Source organism: Rattus norvegicus, chromosome 1 (genome assembly GCF_021556685.1).
Source record: "Rattus norvegicus strain SHRSP/BbbUtx chromosome 1, alternate assembly SHRSP_T2T, whole genome shotgun sequence".
Lineage (NCBI taxonomy): Eukaryota > Metazoa > Chordata > Mammalia > Rodentia > Muridae > Rattus > Rattus norvegicus.
Window position 1 is genome coordinate 258850824 of NC_141534.1, and position 19180 is coordinate 258870003.

The 19180-nt window shown below is 50.3% G+C and overlaps 1 protein-coding gene across 5 annotated transcripts in view; it reads left to right on the forward strand.

The window, feature by feature from the left end:
- The window catches only part of Wbp1l (WW domain binding protein 1-like), a 56218-nt gene extending 38986 nt beyond the window's left edge, over nt 1–17232 (forward strand). For 2 of the 5 annotated variants that reach the window (XM_087564562.1, XM_087564570.1), the window contains 3 exons: nt 3821–4035; nt 11889–12050; nt 13889–17230. In XM_087564562.1, coding sequence (XP_087420688.1) covers nt 3912–4035; nt 11889–12050; nt 13889–14631 — 1029 coding nt within the window. In that variant the 5' untranslated portion in view covers nt 3821–3911 and the 3' untranslated portion in view covers nt 14632–17230. Of the gene's footprint in view, nt 1–3820; nt 4036–11888; nt 12051–13888 lie in introns of all 5 variants that reach the window. The other 3 variants (NM_001127484.1, NM_001313908.1, XM_087564556.1) reach the window with 3 other exon arrangements.
- The last annotated feature ends 1948 nt before the right edge of the window (nt 17233–19180 follow it).

The following is a 19180-nucleotide window of genomic DNA, read 5'->3' on the forward strand; positions in this document are numbered from 1 at the left end:
CTTCCCTGCAGTTACAGACTTTCTAACCATCCCCTTCCTCCCAAGTGAGCGTCCTCCCAGAAGCCCCTTTGGTGGTCTTGATTTGACCTTGCCTCCGGGTATGTGTGGGTTTGTGCATGGGTGTGTCCCTGCCGTTACACCTGTGTGGTTAGTCTGTTGCCTCTCCTCAGACTGAATGCTGTACGAGGGCTGCGCTCAGATGCCCATTGTGTTTTCCACCGCAGCTCAAGGCTGTCAGTAAACGTTACAGAAAGGCCTTGGACTCCTTTCTCTGGCAGCAACCACACCTCAGCTGTTGGCTTGAGAGAGGAGTCATGGGTTGTATGAGCCCTTACGTTGGCTCGAGGATGCTGTGTCAGAGCTGGGATGAAGCAGTGGGTTAGGTGAAAACCCTAGACAGCCTGCACTTAGCATGTGCAAGACCTTGAGCACCAAAACCCACCCACCCACCCACCAAAAACCCTACAGATGGAAGACCTTACACATTGCATTCACTAGCCCCAGGGCCATCACTGTCACTTGCCCGTAGTCTTGTTCTTCTGAAGTGGCAGAGCTGAGATGGACCCTGAGCCTGCCAGGTTACTTTCCTATCCCCTAATCCTCCTTCACATGGTTTCTGCCAACAGTCAGAGCCCTCTCCCAGGCTCCATCACTGCCCGCCCCCTTTCCTTTCCCATGCTACAGAGTGGCAGTTCCCAACACCAAGACCAGGACAGACCACAGGGATCCTGCATGCAGGGAGGCAGAGGGAGAAAGGGTGGGCAGCTGGACAGTCCCGGTCAAAGTGGGTTTGAGGAGCTGGGTTAAAGGCTGCCAGGACATGTCCGCCTGGAGGCAGGGCAGCAAGTTGGAGTGGGGTTCTGTTTATAACAGGCCCCTTACCAGGAGCAAAGCTGATACTGGTTTAGATTTGAAGTGCGTTCGCTGCATGCCGCACGTAGGACCAGTTGGCTGCCTAGGCCACCCTCTGGTGGATTTTCCCCAGGCAGAAGGATCACTGGGTTCGTTTTCCTGAGGTAGAGGAAGCATGGAGTGTTTTAAGGCTACATGAATACTTTGAACTTGCTTTTGCAAACCAGCGCCAAGAGAAGCCGAGAGAGAGCGATGCTGGCAGGCCTGGTGAGCTCAGAGACTTCGATGTACCAAGGAAAGGAATGTTTTTCTCTGACACCAGTGTGGCTGTCACAGCTCTGCTTTCTCCACTCCCACCTTGTCTCTGAAGGGGCCCCCAGCCAGACAGTCACCTGCTAGATAGCTCTTTGTTTTCAGTGGGCTGGGGAAAGCAAGAACAAAGAACTCTTCAGGATTGTGAGACACCCACTGTAAACTTTTACTGCCCTTTGCTGTGTTCCCCCTGAACTGGTTTATCCTGGGCTATAAGAGCTTGTTTTTATAAATGAATTTTAATGATTACTTTTTTAAAGATTTATTTATATAGAAGTACACTGTGGCTGTCTCCAGACACACCAGACGAGGGCATCAGATCCCATTACAGATGGTTGTGAGCCACCATTGGTTGCTGGGATTTGAACTCAGAACCTCTGAAAGAGCAGTCAGCGCTCTTAACCACTGAGCCACCTCTCCAGCCCTTAGATCAATTTTATGTTTCACTATTGTGTGTGTGAGTGCAGTTATGGTCACACCACAGCATACACACAAAGGTCAAGGTGTCCTCTGACACCGGGGAACTGCTGTTCTCCTTCCCTCATGGCTCTGGGGCTCAAACTCAGGTGTCAGGTTTGCGTGACAAGCATCCTTTTCCCACTGAGTCATCCTGCTGGCCTTAGTGAATATAAGACTGCACAAGCCGAGCCGGGGCTGGGGATTTAGCTCAGTGGTAGAGCGCTTGCTTACCTAGGAAGCGCAAGGCCCTGGGTTCGGTCCCCAGCTCCGAAAAAAAAGAACCAAAAAAAAAAAAAAAAAAAGACTGCGGGAGCCATGGAAGCCCTGAAGGTAGATGTTGAAGGGGAGATTTGGTATAAGCTCTGTCCTGTCTTCTGCCTTCCCTCTGTAGCTACTGGCACATCCTGTAACTGCCCGGCCTCCCACCGTAGACACTCACCAGCGTGCTTGGTTTATGGTTGTGGCCGGTGCAGTAAAGCTGGAGCCGACCATGTGACTTAGGTCTCCGCTGGGGTGTCATCCACAGGCAGGGGCAGTAGTTGCAGATGGCATCCTTCAGGATGAGTTTCTTTGTCTGAGCAGGGTTTTCCTTCATAAGTCTGAGGTTTGTTGAGCCTGGAACAGTGTTTTCTCTATCTTTGTGTTCCATTTACCCAAGATGGTGCTTGGCACAGATGGATCGTAGTAAATGAAACGTAGAAAGCCAGATACAACAGATGACTTTGTGTGTGTTCACGTGCTAGCGTGTCTATGCACATGCGTGCATGTGCACTTCTCTGAACCTGGAGTTCCAGCTAGTTCCAGCTAGGCTGACTGGGCAGCAGGCCCTAGGCCTCCAGTCTCAGGTCCTTGATGTTTTGATACGACCCTCCCTCACCCTCCACTCCCTACTGTGTTGCTGGAATTACAGATGGCCCCCACTGTACCCAGCTTTGTATGTGGGTCCTAGGGGTCCCAACATAGTCCCTAATGCTTACACAGCAGGCACACTTCCAACGAGCTTTCTCCAGCCCTTGCCTCCTCTTTGAGACACATCCTTACCTTGTATTCTAGGATGGCTTGGACTCCGGCTGGTCTTGAACTCAAAGGAGTCCTCCTGCCTCATCCTCCCGAGTTTTAGGCTTACATGTGTAGCCACCATGCCTGGTTGGTAGTCCACATCTTATGTGTGAAATGTGTTTTTAAAATGTCCACACACATAACACACCCATCTTCCACCAATGCTATGAATAGAATTTGGCAAAGTGCTATGTGGTTACTCAGCAGTGTCCTTTACGTGGGTGCCCTGAGGAGGGACAATGTGAGTCCAGAATCAAGTCATAATAAGTATGAGACTCCGGAGAATAATCAGTAAAATGATCTACTATACTGAAATTGAACTAGGCCAGCTGAATAGGTTTGCCATCCTTTTCTAAAGAGGGGAGACTCCAAGAAGAAGGTTTTGTGGTTTATCTGTTTATTCTGGGCTTTGTTTGTTTGTGACAGGGTCTCCTGTAGCTCAGGGTGATCTTGACTTCCGATCCTCCTGCCTCCACCCTCTAAGTGCTGGGATGATAGGTGTGCACCATTGTGCAGTTAGTTTCTACGGCGATGGGATTGTACACATGTTTTCACGCATTCTAGGCAAGCAAGCTGCATTCCCAACCTGCATTCTGCTTTCAAACCATCTTTTGAATCGTATTGTTAACAGTTTGGGACGGGGTTTGGAAGGGAGACCGGAATGACTGACTGGAGGGTAATTCTTGAGTCCTGTTTGCATTCAGCGTTCTAGAAAATCTCACGGAAATGGGATGTCATCTGCTGTTAGCCACAGGAGAACCATCACCATCCTAGCAACTGAGTTTTACACTGCACATGAAGTATTTCTCCTAGGACATACATAGAGTACGGCACCCCTTGTCTGAGGGGAGCCTCGCTTTTTACCACGTGCTCTGTGTGTTATAACCCTTCCCTTAAAAAGCAAGCAAACAAACAAACAAAAAACTTGTCTGCTTGTTTTTAAATTCATCTGTGTTAGGGTGTTTGTGTTAACCCTGTTACCTGGGATAAACGCTGGTGCTGTTTGGGGAACAGACAGGCGACCAGGTGCGGGTGGGTGGGGGGCAGGCAGGCAGTGACCAGCTGGAGGCAGGTGAGGACGGATGGGCATGGGCGTGAGCTGTGGTGTAACGAGCTCCGTTGCCTCTTGACTTTGCAGGATAAGGAAGCCTGTGTGGGCACCAACAATCAAAGCTACATCTGTGACACGGGACACTGCTGTGGACAGGCTCAGTGCTGCAGCCACTACTATGAACTCTGGTGTAAGTCCTTGTCCAGGGGGTTCTTGGCATCCCAGGGTCCCGGTTACTGCCTCTGCTCCTTGGGAAACCGCGGGCTGGCCAGCCTTTTCTGATTCTCTTGGGGACAGTGTTGGTGAGTAGAATCTGGTTCCGGGTCCCAGAAGTGATTGCTTTCTAGAGGAGGAGGGCTTGGGCCCGCTCTGGGCACAGCGGGCTGAGGACTGGGGGATGTAGTCCACGCCTCTTTGCAGGTCAGGGTCCTTAGGCAGTGCTTCTGCCTAACACACTCTGTGCCTTGATCTTCTTAGAACTCAGATGAACCGAGGTGTTGAGCTCCAGACAGAGTGGGTGGATGGCGGTCCTGCGGGCAGAGCAGTCCCAGGTGACTGACTCTGGAGTGCTTCCCACAGCTGTTTCCCAGATAATTCTGATCCCCTACCCAGTCTTTACGTAAAATCAGGTGTTGGACTGGCTTGTCAGACTATGATGGTTCTTACTCTCAACCGACCTCTAGGCCCCCTCCCCCCCCCCTCTCTGCACCCCTCCCCCAGTCAGTGATATGGCAGGAAAACAGCTAGAACCAGTATTTAATCTGGCAAGGAAGTTGGACTCCTGGCTGGGAAGTCTCTCTCCCTGTGATGTGCAACGCTCTTTTAAAGCCAGCATGGGTGGGTCCTTCAAACAGGGCCTCTTCCTCACCCTCACCCTTCCAGGACTGAGGCCACCAATCTACAGGAATCCAGTGCAGGAAAGGCCAGGGCCCTGAGACCCCCACCAGTCCTCCATGTACAGAAGCAGGAGGAGGGTACGGAACTGCTATTTCAGCCAGGTCGGGGCTGAGAAACTGATTAGGGAACACCGAGTGCCAAGCAGGTGGACTGGATGTGTTTAAATGTGTTTAAATGCAGATAACCACAGGGTTCAAATTCTCCCTCCCACCCCTTGTCAAAACAAAAGGCGATGTCAGGCTGCCAAAAAGCCACAGAGCTCCGGTTTGTTTTTCTGGGGCTGGGCCCAGCTGGCATCGCTTATGGAAAGTTGTGGAGTTGCTGATGGTCCCATCTCAGATTGACAGGGCCTCCTGGGTCGTGGGGGAGAGCAGACAGACTCAGTCAGTAGACACCAGAATTGGGTCACTGAAGCCAGAGCCAAGAGTTAGGCCAGTGGCAAGGACTGGGGAAGCAAATGGCGGGGAGATTGTCTGAGAAGAGGAGCTTCTGCTTCCTCACCTTCCTGTTACAGCCAGCTGGAGAAGGGAGGAGGCCCAAACTCACATCATACAAGGCTCAGGCTTCCTGAGCTCTGGGGGAGAGGGAGACACACAGACTGAGACGTTTGGAGGTACCCAGTGCGTGTCTTTGTGTCCCCCTCAGGAAATCCCTCTATAAGAAGTGTGTTGGAGGGGACTTGAGGATTGGAATGAGCTGTGAAGTTCTTAGCAAACTACACTTGCTGGTTTATTTTTTTCTTTTGGTTTTAGTTGTTTTTTAAAGACACATTCTTCGTATATAGTTTGATCTGAAAATTGCAGTGTAGCCCAGGCTGGCCATGAGCTCTAAATTCTGCTACCTCTGCCTCCCAAGAGCTGAAAAATACACTTCTCGTGGTTTTTCCCTCTAACCGCCTTTCAGTTTTGCCAGCAATGCAAAAGTAACTGGCTTTGCGTGGTTTCCCATCTCCTGCCCCCCTTTCTTTGGAGAAAGAACCAAGCCAGGGATCATTGGCAGGGTTAGCCTTCATTTCACAAGAAAGGCCCTGGGGGAAATGCTGTTCCCACTAGCCCTTTTACCTGTACTGAACTAAATTTACCTGTGACCCTCGGACTGACCTATGCACAGTGTACAGACCCACAGGCACACGCTGACCTTGAGTTCTCCTCAGCAAGTTTTCAGTGTGCTGTAACTTGAACCAGTCCCTGGGCCTGTGCGAGGTGAGACCGGATGCTCCTGTTTACCAGGGCAGTAGCTGAGACCAAGAAACCTGCCTCTGTGCCTGGAGTCACCATTCTGTCAGTCATTCAGCAAAGCCAATTCCTCCAGTCTTAGACCTCAGTGCCTTAGCAGAGACCGATTTAAACACAGATTTCCAGGCTCTGCTCCCTTCAGGGCTGAGATAGACCTGAGCGTTTGCAGTTCCGGCAAGCTCTTAATCGATGCCATGGCCTCTTCTGTTTCAGAATCGGCACGAGGGTGCAGTTCCTCCATCGGGCAGCGATCAGGCAGAGAGGAGATGCAGTGTGAGCTCGCAGGCATGCAAGCATGGAGTGTACGTTCAGAGGATAGGATTCACTCTCAGACAGGAGACTGCTGTTAGCTATGGCCCCGTAGCGAAGAGCTACTATCCGGAGACTACAGGGCACCCTGAGAGAGTTGGGGTAGAGGATGTTTTGTGGCTGGCTAAGTAGGGTCTTCTGTACCTGCCAGCTGCTGGTGTCATCCACACCTTAAGAACACTCTGTTGTTTGTAGCTAAGACGTAGTAGAGTGGCCTGCATCTCCCTGCTTGGGGGCTCTGAGGCTAAGCTGGAAGGAGGTGGGGCTTCCGTGCATGTCTAACTTCCCCGAAACAGAGGGAGCAAGGAGACCCCAGAAATCCAGGGGTACCAAAAAGCCTGCGGTCGGGGTTCCCAATTCTTGTCTGAGGCTCTTTTTCTTTCTCCAGACCGCATTTCCCAGGGAGAAGTCATAGTTGGATTTTCTGTCCCTGAGATAATCTGGAGGAACTTTACTCAAGCGTCAGGTTTCCCTGGTTTGAGTTTCAGCTGAGAGGAAAGGCCACAGTGGGATTTCGAGAGATGACGTGAAAGAGATGTAGCCAATCCACTGAACGCCAACCACTGATACTTATCCACTTTGTTATTTTAATTACGATTTGAGACACTGCCCATACTTAGGGGACACTCTGCGATTGATGTTTCAACACGCTTGAGTCTTAGCTCTTGAGCACACTGGCTGGCAGGACGCCTCCTTCCAAGTCCTTGTTGAGCACAGCTCCCTAGTGTTCCAAGCCCCTGGACGGGGGCAGCATAGTCAGCCAGGCAGCTAGTGTCAGTGGACACAGCATCTTGTTCATGGCAAGGGCTCAATAAATAGGAGTTGCCTGATTTCTTTTTCCACAGAATTTTGCCAAGAGCAGAACCTAGAGGCAGACTTTGGACTTGTTCCTAATCCATGTTGTTTTTAGAGGAGGGGTCAAAGGAGGGTTTCAAGGAAATCCGTCCCATCTGTGCTTATGCCTGTAAGAGCACCAGCTATAACAATAAGCCTGAGATGGCACAGTGACACAGTGACACGGGCACGGTGGGGAGCGGCGGGGAGTGTCCCACTTGTGTGTTAATTTGGGTGAGACCATCGTTCTCCCCATTTTACACACAAGGGGAGTAGAAACAGAATCCCAAAGATCACGGGTTTTCTGGACTTTGAACCTGTGTAGCTGTGGTCACCCTACAGGACTGTCAGTTGCCCGATAGTTCAGACAAGACACTGTAACCCTGTGGGAATATTCATTTTCCAAATTCAGGGATTCTTAAGCACTCAGGAGATCCTGATAAGAACTGTCAGGGCCAAGGGAGTCACCCTAGAGTATGAGAAGAAGGGGAGTTAGTTCTCCAGTGTGAGCCGCTCACTGGTGGGGAATTTCCTGCCAGCTGAGAAGTGCGTTTTCCCAAGTCTGTCCCAAACTCTAGGGCACATGACTCAGTTCCTACACGGGACTGTGATTGTTTTTAAAAACATGCTCTCCATTTCGTTTAGCATGACAAATGCTCCACACAGCAAGGTCATAACTTGGGCGGGAGGTGGGAGGGGGCCATATAGATTGGTGTGTGTTTGGGGAACATAGGGTAGAGAATTGCCCCAAGTTTGAGGTCAGCCACAGTTGTATAGCAACCCCAGTTGTATAGCAACCCTTGTCTCAAAAACAATAGCAATAAAACCTACCTCTGTATTTCTGAAATCTAGCTAAAATATTAAAATTTAGTCCAACCCCACTGGGACTAATCTAACATCCCACCCCTGCATGCAGTTAATTTACAGCCTTTCCTAATGTGATTCTCAGGACAGTCTAGTTTGTATAACCCACATCGGACTGTGCTCTGTCTGCCTTCCCACCAGATGGGACCAGCTTGTCCATTTTTCTGTCCCTAGATTGACACCCAATGTGCTACAAGACCTTGTGCTTTCCCTTGTGTGGATCCACACAGGTAACTCTCCTGTGGTCATATATTTGAAACTGAGAGGCGCTTACCCAGTTTGAGACAAGTGTGACATCACACAGCAGGTGCAGGGCAGAGATAGTTTTCCTTCTCATAACATCAAGCGGGAAAAGGTGGGCCAAGGCACGAGTGTCTCATGGGTAGCGCGTGTGTCCCAGCATGCACCGGGCCCTGGATTCTGCTGCCTGCCGCTCTTCCTCATTTTTCCATTCTGTGGTTTTCGAAAAATAGGAAGCCTTTCAGTGAAGCGGACCTCAGTCTTGCTTTAGATCAAGACTATCCTTTAGATTGATCTCTCCTGAGGTCAAGGAGGTGGTTCAGCTGATAACTGCTGGTCCAGGACTGTCCTGGTCCACTAAGTTGTCCTCGGACCTTATACATGTATTGTGAGTGAGCCCAGAATAGGCAAAAGTGAGATTGGGTTCTTTTAAAGGATTCCTGATAAATCCTTAGAGCTCACATGGAAAACCCTGTAGCACTGTGTGGCAGCCGGCTTTGCCGCAGGAACAAACATGTCCCAAATCCTAGTGGCTGAAACCAACAGGGTTCTTTCTCACTCTTGCTGTGTGTCTATTGAAGGTGGAATGGGGGCTCTGTTCCCACCTGGGCATGTCTTACAGCGTAGAGCCAGGAATGACTGGAATACCAATGGGGGCTGATGGAGGGTTTTATACAAGAAGCGTTCCTGTCTCTAAATGACACACTGCTCATAGTTTCTGTCAATAGGTAGATTTAGTCAGCCTCCCCCAAGCGCGTAGAGGCCAGGAAGCTCAGGCCTACCCATGCACCCAAAGCAAGAGAATCAGGAATTTTTGGTGAACAGGAAAAGCATTTCCCTTGTCTGTCATGACAGGTTTCCCTAGATAGCCCAGGTTGACCCTGAACTGGAGATCTTGCCTCAATCCTGCAGGCGTGCGTCACATACCTTGCTGGGATTTTCTTTACTTAACAGTTACGTTTAAAGCAAAAGCTGACACTGATGCCTCTGATGTCACATATTGTAAGCACAGAAAATGTAGAGAATGAGGAAATACTGGGGAAGTGACTCGAGGGAAAAAAAAATAACCTCAGTGTCGGTTTTTCTAGAGAGAGAGAGAACGAATATACTTCCAATGTTGAGCTGTGAGGTGGGGGTGAGATGAGGGGAGCAGAGCGCTCACTTAACATTTATGATGTACCAGGTTCAGTCCCCGGGGGCAGAATGATGGCCTAGAGAGATTGCTTGGCCGCTAAGAACACCGTCTGCTCTTGCAGTACTGGGGTTGAGGTCACAGCAGTAACTCAACTCCAGGGCATCCAGTACCACCATGTAAGTCAGTGACCTGACTCACGAGGTAAAGGTGCAAGGCTCCGAGACTGGAGGCCAAGAACTGACACCCCAAAGTTGTTCCCCAACCCCCACGAGCCACACACACTTGCATGCACGCCAGTGTGCCCATAGACACACAGAATCTACACACCTCCGTCAATGTATCTATATTTACATAATAATTTAAAGACCCAGATGTAATCCTAGTATCTGGGATATGGAGACAGAACTCTGGCCAACTTGGGCTACATGAGACCCTCTCTCAAAACAAAAACAACAATAAACAGACAAAGAACAAAAATACCTCTTCTCCTTCAATAGCAGCTCAACCTTAGAATTACTTATCAGATAGATGCGTTTTTTGAGGAAAAAAAAAAGGGGTTGGGGATTTAGCTCAAGTGGTAGAGCGCTTGCCTAGCAACCGCAAGGCCCTGGGTTCGGTCCCCAGCTCCGAAAAAAAAAGAAAAGAAAAAAAAAAAAAAAAAACCAGGATCAGAAAACTGTGCTTCAGCCAGGGCAGCTTCCAGATGTCCCCCCTCACTCCCCTGCCCCCCTTATTTTTGTTCATAGAGCCTCTATTTTATTCCCTCACTTCTTTTCTAGGTTTGTGGTGCTAGGGATCTAGAAGTCACCTGACCCATGAGTTCTACCTCTAAACTACACTCCAGCCCCTATATGGCCGGCTTTAGAAAAGATGTGTTTTTATTATTTCTCTCTCTCTCTCTCTCTCTCTCTCTCTCTCTCTCTCTCTCTCTCTCTGTGTGTGTGTGTGTGTGTGTGTGTGTGTGTTCGTTCGTGGTTATGTGCACATGAGTGTGGATTCTCCTGGAGCTAGAATTACAGGCAGTCGTGGAGTTACATGCTATGTGGGTCCTGGGAACTGAACTTGGGTCTTTTAAAAGAGCAGCAAGCGGGGTTGGGGATTTAGCTCAGTGGTAGAGCGCTTACCTAGGAAGCGCAAGGCCCTGGGTTCGGTCCCCAGCTCCGAAAAAAAGAACCAAAAAAAAAAAAAAAAAAAGAGCAGCAAGCACTTTTAACTCCTGGATTCTCACTCTAGCACAACTGCCACCGCCATCTCCAGCATCTCACTATGTATCCCAGGCTAGTTTCTTGGATGCTTGAATTATAGGTATGCACGAGCACACATACACACACAGACACACACACACACACACACAGACACACACACACACACACACACAGAGGCTACTATTTTAAATTTATCATTTGAAAAAAGAAAAACAACTGGGAGGTGGTGGTCCACACCTTTATCCTAGCAACCAGGAGGCAAAGGCAGCTGAGTCTCTGAATTCGAGGGCAGCCTGGTGTGCAGAGTGAGTTCCAGGACAGCCAGGGCTATACAGGGAAACCAAAGAAAAGAGAAAAGAAAAGGCCAGTAAAACTAAAACTGATTTTTTTTTCTAGTTTCATAATTTAAAAGGGTAAAACAATTGGGAAAAATAAAAACCTTAAATTTCTTATAATGCCGTGTCTTTTTAAAATGTCATTATTTGGGACTGGAGAAATGGCTCAGGAGTTAAGGGCATTTGTTGCTCCTGTGGAGAACCTGGGTTCCGTTCCTTTCCTAACACCTACATGGATTCTCCCAGGGTAACATGTGTAGCAGCAGTTCCAGGAGGGCCAATGCCCTCTGAGCACAGACATACATTCTTAAAACGTCATTATCTTATGTTTTCCTTTCAGTGTTTCTACCATTTATGCCTGAATATATTTAAGCAAAACTGGCACATTGATATTTCTTTTAAAAAGTTGTTTAAAAGCCTTTTCTATCTACATTTCAAAATTGAGGTGTTCTCATGTGGGGGCTCACCAAGAAAGTGGGAAAGGAGACTGCGTGCTCTGGGGCGGAGGACAAAGGGGAGGCTGCCCAGGCTTCTCCGCAGGCACAAGCTCAAGGGATGTGGGGATGGACTGCCCAGGCAGATGGAATTGTACCGGATTATAGAGAGCCCGGAGGTCATTTACACTCTCTAGGGAAGAGCGGGGGCCTGAGGCAATTAAAACTTTTCCATCTCTCTGTTTAAGGATCGCACTTTACAGAGGTGCACGAATAGGGAATAGCCCGCCTCTAGGGTCCTTGTGAGGAGGACCCTAAGAATTCTTATGTGAGGGGCCTCTCTTCTAGGCTGGGGTAGGAAGGGGAAAGATAAGTACCAAGAAAATCTGAAGTATTTTGTTCAAGATGTCTTATTAATGCCCTCTACATTTAAATTACAGAGCCAGCCAGTGTGCTGAAGTGACAGCTTGGCCCTCCTCACCTGGCCACTTCCTTCCTTCTGTCCCAAGCCATCTTCCCCCGTAGTAGACATTTTGAACATTTGGCTTGACATAAAGTCACAGGGGGAGGCCTGTGTGTGCTGCAGCGTGGAGGGCGCTGTCTAGACCTTGTCTGAGAGCTGCCCCATCTCACCGGTCCTCACTGTGTATGTGCCTCTGTCCCCCAGGGTTCTGGCTGGTGTGGACCATCATCATCATCCTGAGCTGCTGCTGTGTCTGCCACCACCGCAGAGCCAAGCACCGCCTTCAGGCCCAGCAGCGGCAACATGAAATCAACCTGATCGCCTACCGGGAAGCCCACAATTACTCAGCATTGCCGTTTTACTTCAGTGCGTACCCCAGCAGTCACCACAGGCCACCCTCAGGAGCTTAGTCAGTCACACAGCCTGGACCCAAAGAGTTTATCAGTGGCTAGGATCCCTGCTGAGGGTTGCCCCCATTGCCCAACCTCCACCCCTAAAGTAGGGAATCACACAGTGGATCAGGCTACAGTTGTGGTCCTCAAGCCCTCAGGGCCATTCCCAAGCTCACAGCTGCCAGGTGTCTGCTCCTTTAATAGGCACATGCATATACACACACACACACACACACACACACATTTTATATATATATGTATATTTATATTTATATATATATATGCATACATATATACATACAAACATACACACTACATACATACATACATACATACATACATACATACATAGTCTCATGTAGCCCAGACTTGCCTCTCATTCATTATAGAGCCTGCAGATGGCCTTGAACTAGATTTTTGTAAGGCACACAGTCAATGGAAGTATGTTAGTGGCTTGGGGTCTGGCACTGGGTGGATCTAGCACTCACCAACCTGAATTCCTCCTACTTGGCTTGCTGCCACTTCTGTTCCTTGTAGAATCTTCAGGAAAGGGACAGACAAGAAGGGTGGTGTTGGGACTTTCTGAGAACCAGGAAACTTGGTGACTTAACTGGAATCCCTATACTGGCATTCCCTTCACTGTCCTCTCACAAGATCCAGGGATTCCCCAGCAGGCATCCTGTCTTAAACCGTCTGTCACACCTTACAAATTACAACGTCAGTTTGCACTTTGCACTTCCGTAGCTGGAAGGCTTGGTTGCTTAGCCTGGAGCCTTCTGTATATAAATGCTCAGCAAACGTTAGCAGCTGCGGTTTCAATTTTAAACGAGGTGATATGCATCAAGGTACTGAGCGCATTCAGAAGGGATCTCCCTGGCCTGCGCTTAATGAGCCTTGATGTCGCTGGTGCCTTACTCCTCCTTGACTGGTGATCCACCTCTCCTGAACTGAGTCAAGGTGAAGGCTGTTTGCACCTCCCAGATCATTTTCAACCACACGATAATGAGAGAGGCAACACAGTTCTGAGCTTCAGGGAGAACCCCGGAACGTGAGATATCTGTGGGTAGGGAGAGAAGGCTGTGGAAATCCTTGAGTGAGGCCTAACAGACAGAGGAGAGAATGTGTGGCCAGCACTGCAGAGAGCTCAGTGGGGAAGAGAGAGAGTGTGTCTTGCTGATGGTCCCAATTTGGTTTTAGATCACAGAATTCACGGTATCAAACCCCCTTCTGGCTTTCTTGGGTACTGCACTTAAAGTCTGCAAACCCATTCTTTCCTTTCTCCCTCCTACACACACACACACACACACACACACACACACACTAGAATCTTTGTAAAAGAAAGAAATGTGGGGCTTGTGTGTCCTTGGAATTGTCTCCCAGCCAGTTCACCACATCTGCCTCCCCTCATCCCTCCACCTCAGGTAGGGAGGAGGTCTTTGCTCAGGCTACAGCAGCAGGAAGCCAGGTATGTCTCAGATACCAGGAAGCATAGCCAGGCCACATGCACACCGTTCTTCCCCTAGGCCAGTGAGTCTCAACCTGTGGACCACCCAAGAGCATCTACATATCACGGAACACAATTGTGTAGTCACAAAAATAGTTTTAATGCTCATCACAATAACGCGTAGGGAAGGCTGAGAACCGCTGCTCTAGGCAGTTGCAGTCCGCTTACCTGCCCACAGCTAAGAGCCGAAGCCATTATGGCCTGATGGCTCTGGGGTGGGAGGGGACAATGCCATCTTTATTTAGTATGAACTTCGTTTAGAACGCTGGCCAGCACAGTAACTTCTTCTCCCTACCTCCCTGTTTTAGGGTTTTTGCCAAACTATTTACTACCTCCTTATGAGGAAGTGGTGAACCGACCTCCGACTCCTCCCCCACCGTACAGTGCCTTCCAGCTACAACAGCAGCAGCTGCTGCCTCCCCAGGGTGGCCCTGCAGGCGGCAGCCCCCCAGGCGCTGACCAGCCCCAGGGCTCCCAGGGAGCACAGAGCAGTCCTTTGTCTGGACCGAGCAGAAGCAGCACTAGACCCCCAAGTGTCGCAGATCCTCAGTCCCTCGAAGTGCCCACTGAACGGGCAGCCACCAAAGCCCTTGGAATGGAGTCCAGTAGCTCTGTGGCCAGCCATGGGGAGCTGGACCCCGGGGCCTTCCTGGACAGGGATTCAGAGTGTAAGGAGGAGCTCCTGAAAGATTCAAGTTCTGAGCATGGCGGTGCACCCCCCGACAGCAAGGACAAGACACCGGGCAGGCATCGCCGCTTCACAGGTGACTCGGGCATTGAGGTGTGTGTGTGCAACCGGGGCCACCACGATGATGACCTCAAAGAGTTTAACACACTCATAGATGATGCTCTGGATGGGCCCCTGGACTTCTGTGACAGTTGTCATGTACGGCCTCCTGTTGACGAAGAGGAAGGGCTCTGCCTGTCCTCTGAGGGGCAGGCTCGAGAGCATGGGCACCCCCACCTGCCACGGCCGCCTGCGTGCCTGCTGCTAAACACCATCAACGAACAGGACTCCCCAAACTCGCAGCGCAGCAGCTCCCCCAGCTAGAACAGGCCTGCCTGCACCCCAGAGCTTGACAGCAACCAGGGTTGGGGACACCCACAAGAGAAGCATTAAGTCATTTGTAGGGGTGGTCCAGCCACTTTGTCCTTTTATTTTCTTCTTCCCCTCCTGTCCCACCTTGCCCACATCTCCAGGTACAAATTCAGGGTGTGGACGCCTCCTCTCCCCACAAAAGCACAGTGTTCTAGAAGATGGAGAAGCTGACTTGTTCCGCACCCCCCCTTTCCAGAGCTGTGTCTCACCTACCTGCTTGGCTGAGAAACGTGTGTTTGGAAAATCCCCGAGGACTGGGGCTGGACTGTGCCCTAAGACGGTTCTCGGTGATGGAGTGGATTCATAAGAGAACTGTCTCCGTCTGGGAGAGACAGTTATCTTGGCCCTGGGTGAAGAAGGAAACCCTCTGGGGCCTGGGGATTGTGGCCACCACTGGCTACAGAGCTGGCACTGGTCTAATCCTGTGGGAGGGTGAGCGCTAGTGGACAGGGTGGTGAGGGACTTGTTGATTTGACAAGCCCTAGGCGGAAAGTACACATCTGTGCATTGTGGAGGGGACCCTTCCCGGCAGGCTTTGGCCAGCTTCAGCCTGGTTCAGGTGTAGAAGATTATATTGTTCTCTGTGTTTTCCTTTAAAAACAAGTAACAAAGGCTAGCTGGACACAAGAACAGATTGGTGGGTAGGCAGGAACTCTTGTCTGCACAAGGGAATTCTGCTGCTCCTCCCCAGGCTGAGTTCCCAAGAGTCTAACTATTGCTGGGCCAGGAGGAGAGAGTCTGAACAGGCCATCCTGGGGCCTCTCTGTGAGTGGAGACCTGAAGACTGGTAGAGATCATAGCCTCTTTCACTTCTGCCCTTTGTCCATGCCCACAGTTGATCAGTGGCCCCGGTCCCTCCTGAACACAGCCTGTAGTCTCTGTCTCCCTGTCCTCTGTAAGCAGATGGACTGAGGAAGTTGTGTGTTCAGGATGAAGCAGCCTCCTAGCCTGGCTCTCACACAGTATTTCCTGTTGCGTTTGACTAAGTCTGTTGCTTGTGTACCTGTTTGTCTTAAACTGACCACTTAGAAGGAACACCTTGGTTACCTGTGGTTCTCATGGCTGCCTTGCCCCTAGCCTGTTGGAGAAGCATGACTCACTTTCCTGTACAGCCTGTGCAGAGTCACCTGGGTGGGAGTCAACATCCGCTTCCAGCAGACCTCGGGGCCTGCTTACTGTCATCTGGCCCTGGAGCACAGAAGCCACTGAGACGAACATTCCCCACCCAGCCCTGCTCATGCAAAGAGTTGGGTTTCTCCCCTGCTCTTGAATGACGAGGCATAGAGTTGGCACTGCCATTATGGTAAGAAAGAAAAAAAAAAAAGGAAGAAAAACCAAGTCCATATGTAAACACAAACAGATCCAAGGCGAATGCGTGTCTGCGTTTGGATGTCACAAACCAAAATCCTTGTCGAACAAAAGTGAAGTCTGCACAGTGATGTTGGATGGCGTGTGTGTGTGTGTGTGTGTGTGTGTGTGTGTGTGTGTGTGTGGTATGTGGCCCCGAGCCCTGTGTTCCTGTGAAGATACTTTGAATGGCCATTCTGCTCACATTAACCACATGCCTGGAGCACATATGGCCCTCTCAAGGTAATTTATTTTACACATTTACTGTTTACTGAACAATCGTCTGACCGTACTCGGGTGTATTCGGCAGTCTTGTCGACGGCATTGCCTGTGTTTGCCGGGGACGCTGCCCTCCAGGGAGAGGCTTCTTACTCAGCCCACCACTGCAGTTTGCACATTGCTCCACGGACTCAGAGGCCTACATTCTGTTCCCTGTGCGTGGAAACATTGGGAACCAGTCTCCCTCCCTCTGCTGCTTTCAGACAGAAGTTCGATTGAGTCTTGAGTGACAAGCATGGATGGGTCGTGGCCCAGACATCGCCCTGCCTAGGATTACCAGGAGTCTCTGGCAGAGACCTTGGCGCCACGTTCGCACCTCATCCACCAAGGTCCAGAGAGAGAAGAGAGGGAGCTGGTGGGTGGTCAGAGGGGCCCGAGCCACGGCCCTCCCACACCTTTCCGGCTACTTTCTTGGTAAAATGCCAGACACCTCACTGATGTGTGTCGGAGGAGTGAGTTTTCCCAAAACCAACCCCTCTTTAGTTAACTGGTGGTGAGGTGGGACCCTCTCGAGTCTCTTCCCCTTGGCAGAGTGAGGAGCTGGCCCGAGTGCTGAAGCTTTACTGAAGCACCCACCATGATGACGGAGCCAGTCTGGCCCCTGCTGTTTCAGCCACCTTGATGCTCAGAGAGAGCACAGGAAATAGTGAGTCAGGGGCCAGGGAGACTTGACTGAGTTGGGTTTCCAGGTTGGAGGGGTTAGGCAGAAGGCTTGGTGCTACGGTCAGATTTGCAGCCGCTAACACATTCCTGCGTGAGGCCCACCACCGTCTGTCAGTCATCGTGACTATGTGTATCTTAAGCAATAAGATTCAGGCTGCCCTGGGCAGTCTGCGCGACGATACCCTGTGCTGTGATTGTCCGGAAGACAGAGTGGCTCCAACCACTGTGAGAAACCCCAATAAAATCCGTCTCAAGTGTTGTACGCAGTGTCCTGCCGCTCCTCATTCCCTTTTCCTTCTCCCTACCAAGACCAAGTGGTGTCACGGTTCGGGACAGAGTCCTGGGCCACCAGTAGGCAGGAGGCTGCTCCTGAGTCAGCACTTGGTCCCGAGGAATTTCCCTCAAATTCCGTACCTATACTGTGTGACGTTCCATAAAGACGTTGAAAAACGACCCCAGAAAGCAGAGACAAGTTTGTTCTTTTTTTCCTCCAAGGTTCCCCAAAACTGGATTGGTTTTAGAGCTTTTTAACTCTTTATTTTTTTTTTTTTTAGATTCTTTTATTTGTGTGGGTGTTTGCCTACCTAGGACCAGTGTAATATATGCATGCAGTACTCATGGAGACCAGAAGAGGGCATCATCTGGAAATGGAGCTACAGATAGTCATGAGCCACCATGTAGGTGCTAGGAATCCGACCCAGGGCCTCTGCAAGAACAAGCACTCTAAACTCCTGAACCATCTCTCTAGCCCTGGTTTCGGGTATTTTTGAGATAGGGTCTCACTCTAGCCCAGACTTTCCAGTAACTTAATACATAGCCCTAGCCTCCTGTTTCAGCCTCCCAATGCTGGGGTTACGGGGATGAGCCACCACACACTGCCTTAACATTTGAAACTCACAATATGCGCTGAATTGCCTGTTTCGTGCCCAGCATACACCAGAAGTTAAGGGCATGTGGCATAAGGAGAACCAAGCATCCTGCCCTCTGGGTCCTGGAGGTAAGATGACTGAACACCCGTGTAGAGTGGTCAGCAGCACCAAGTGAATGTGAGTGGCTCAGGTTCAGACACCGCAGGACTCACCTGAGGTCTTAAATGCTGAACTGCAGGGCCCGGAAGAAAGACAGCCTTGCTGCTTGAGGAAGGGTGCCCTTGCCCGCTGCGTCTTCCCATAAGGCAGTTACAAGTGACGAGGCATGGTGGTACCCAGCATGGCTGCCACAGAACATGTTCCTGCTTCCTAGGGATGCTCACTATGGGCCAGGTCCCCTGGGTAGTGGCTGCAAGTGTTGTCCTAAGCCTGTAGTCAACTCCATTACATTGGAGAGTTTAAGTTAGCTACTCATGGCCTTTGTCCCCTTCATTGATCCTGGGTCAAAGGACTGTGTCCCGCCTTCTAGGTAACTCCATTGAGATAAGCCGCTGTCTCCTTACTGCTAAGCCGACAGGCTCTGGGCAGTGCTGTTGGATCCATGTCAGCACGTAAAGACAGTTCCAAAGCCTTAGAAACTGAGCACATTGGTGTACGCCTGCAGCCCAACACACAAGGCAGGCAAGAAATTCATGACTTTTTTTTTTTTCATTTTTTCGGAGCTGGGGACCGAACCCAGGGCCTTGTGCTTGCTAGGCAAGCACTCTACCACTGAGCTAAATCCCCAACCCCAGGTACATTTTCTTAACCTTAAGACAGCTCTTCAAGGTGCTGTCAGTGGTCAGGAGCAGGAGACACTCAGGAAGGAACTAACCTGTCCCTAGGTCACATAGCTGATAAATAGCAGAGCTAGGATTTGAAGCCATACCTGCTGATCCCAAGGGCTATTTAGTTAACCAGAAGGCCAGGCCATGAAGAACCGAAATGTGTTATGTGAAGAACTGGTAACTTCCCAAAGGGGAGAGGAGAGCAGAGAAGGGTGTGCCCAGAGTAAAACTTGCTGAAACAAACATGGGGCAAATGGCATCCCCTCAGTCGCCTATCCAGGCCCCTCACCTTCCAACCTACCCCACGGATGCCTTCTGTAGGTCTTCAGATCAACATTAGCTCCCATTTCTGCTGAGTCAGCACTCAGAGGCAAGTGGATGTCAGTGAGCTCCAGGCCAGTCTGGTCTACATAGTTCTAAGCTCTGCAGTGAGACCCTGTCTCAAGAAACCAAATCAACCAACAATAAAAAAAAAAAAAAAAAAAAAAAAAAAACCACAGCAGCTGGGCAGTGGTG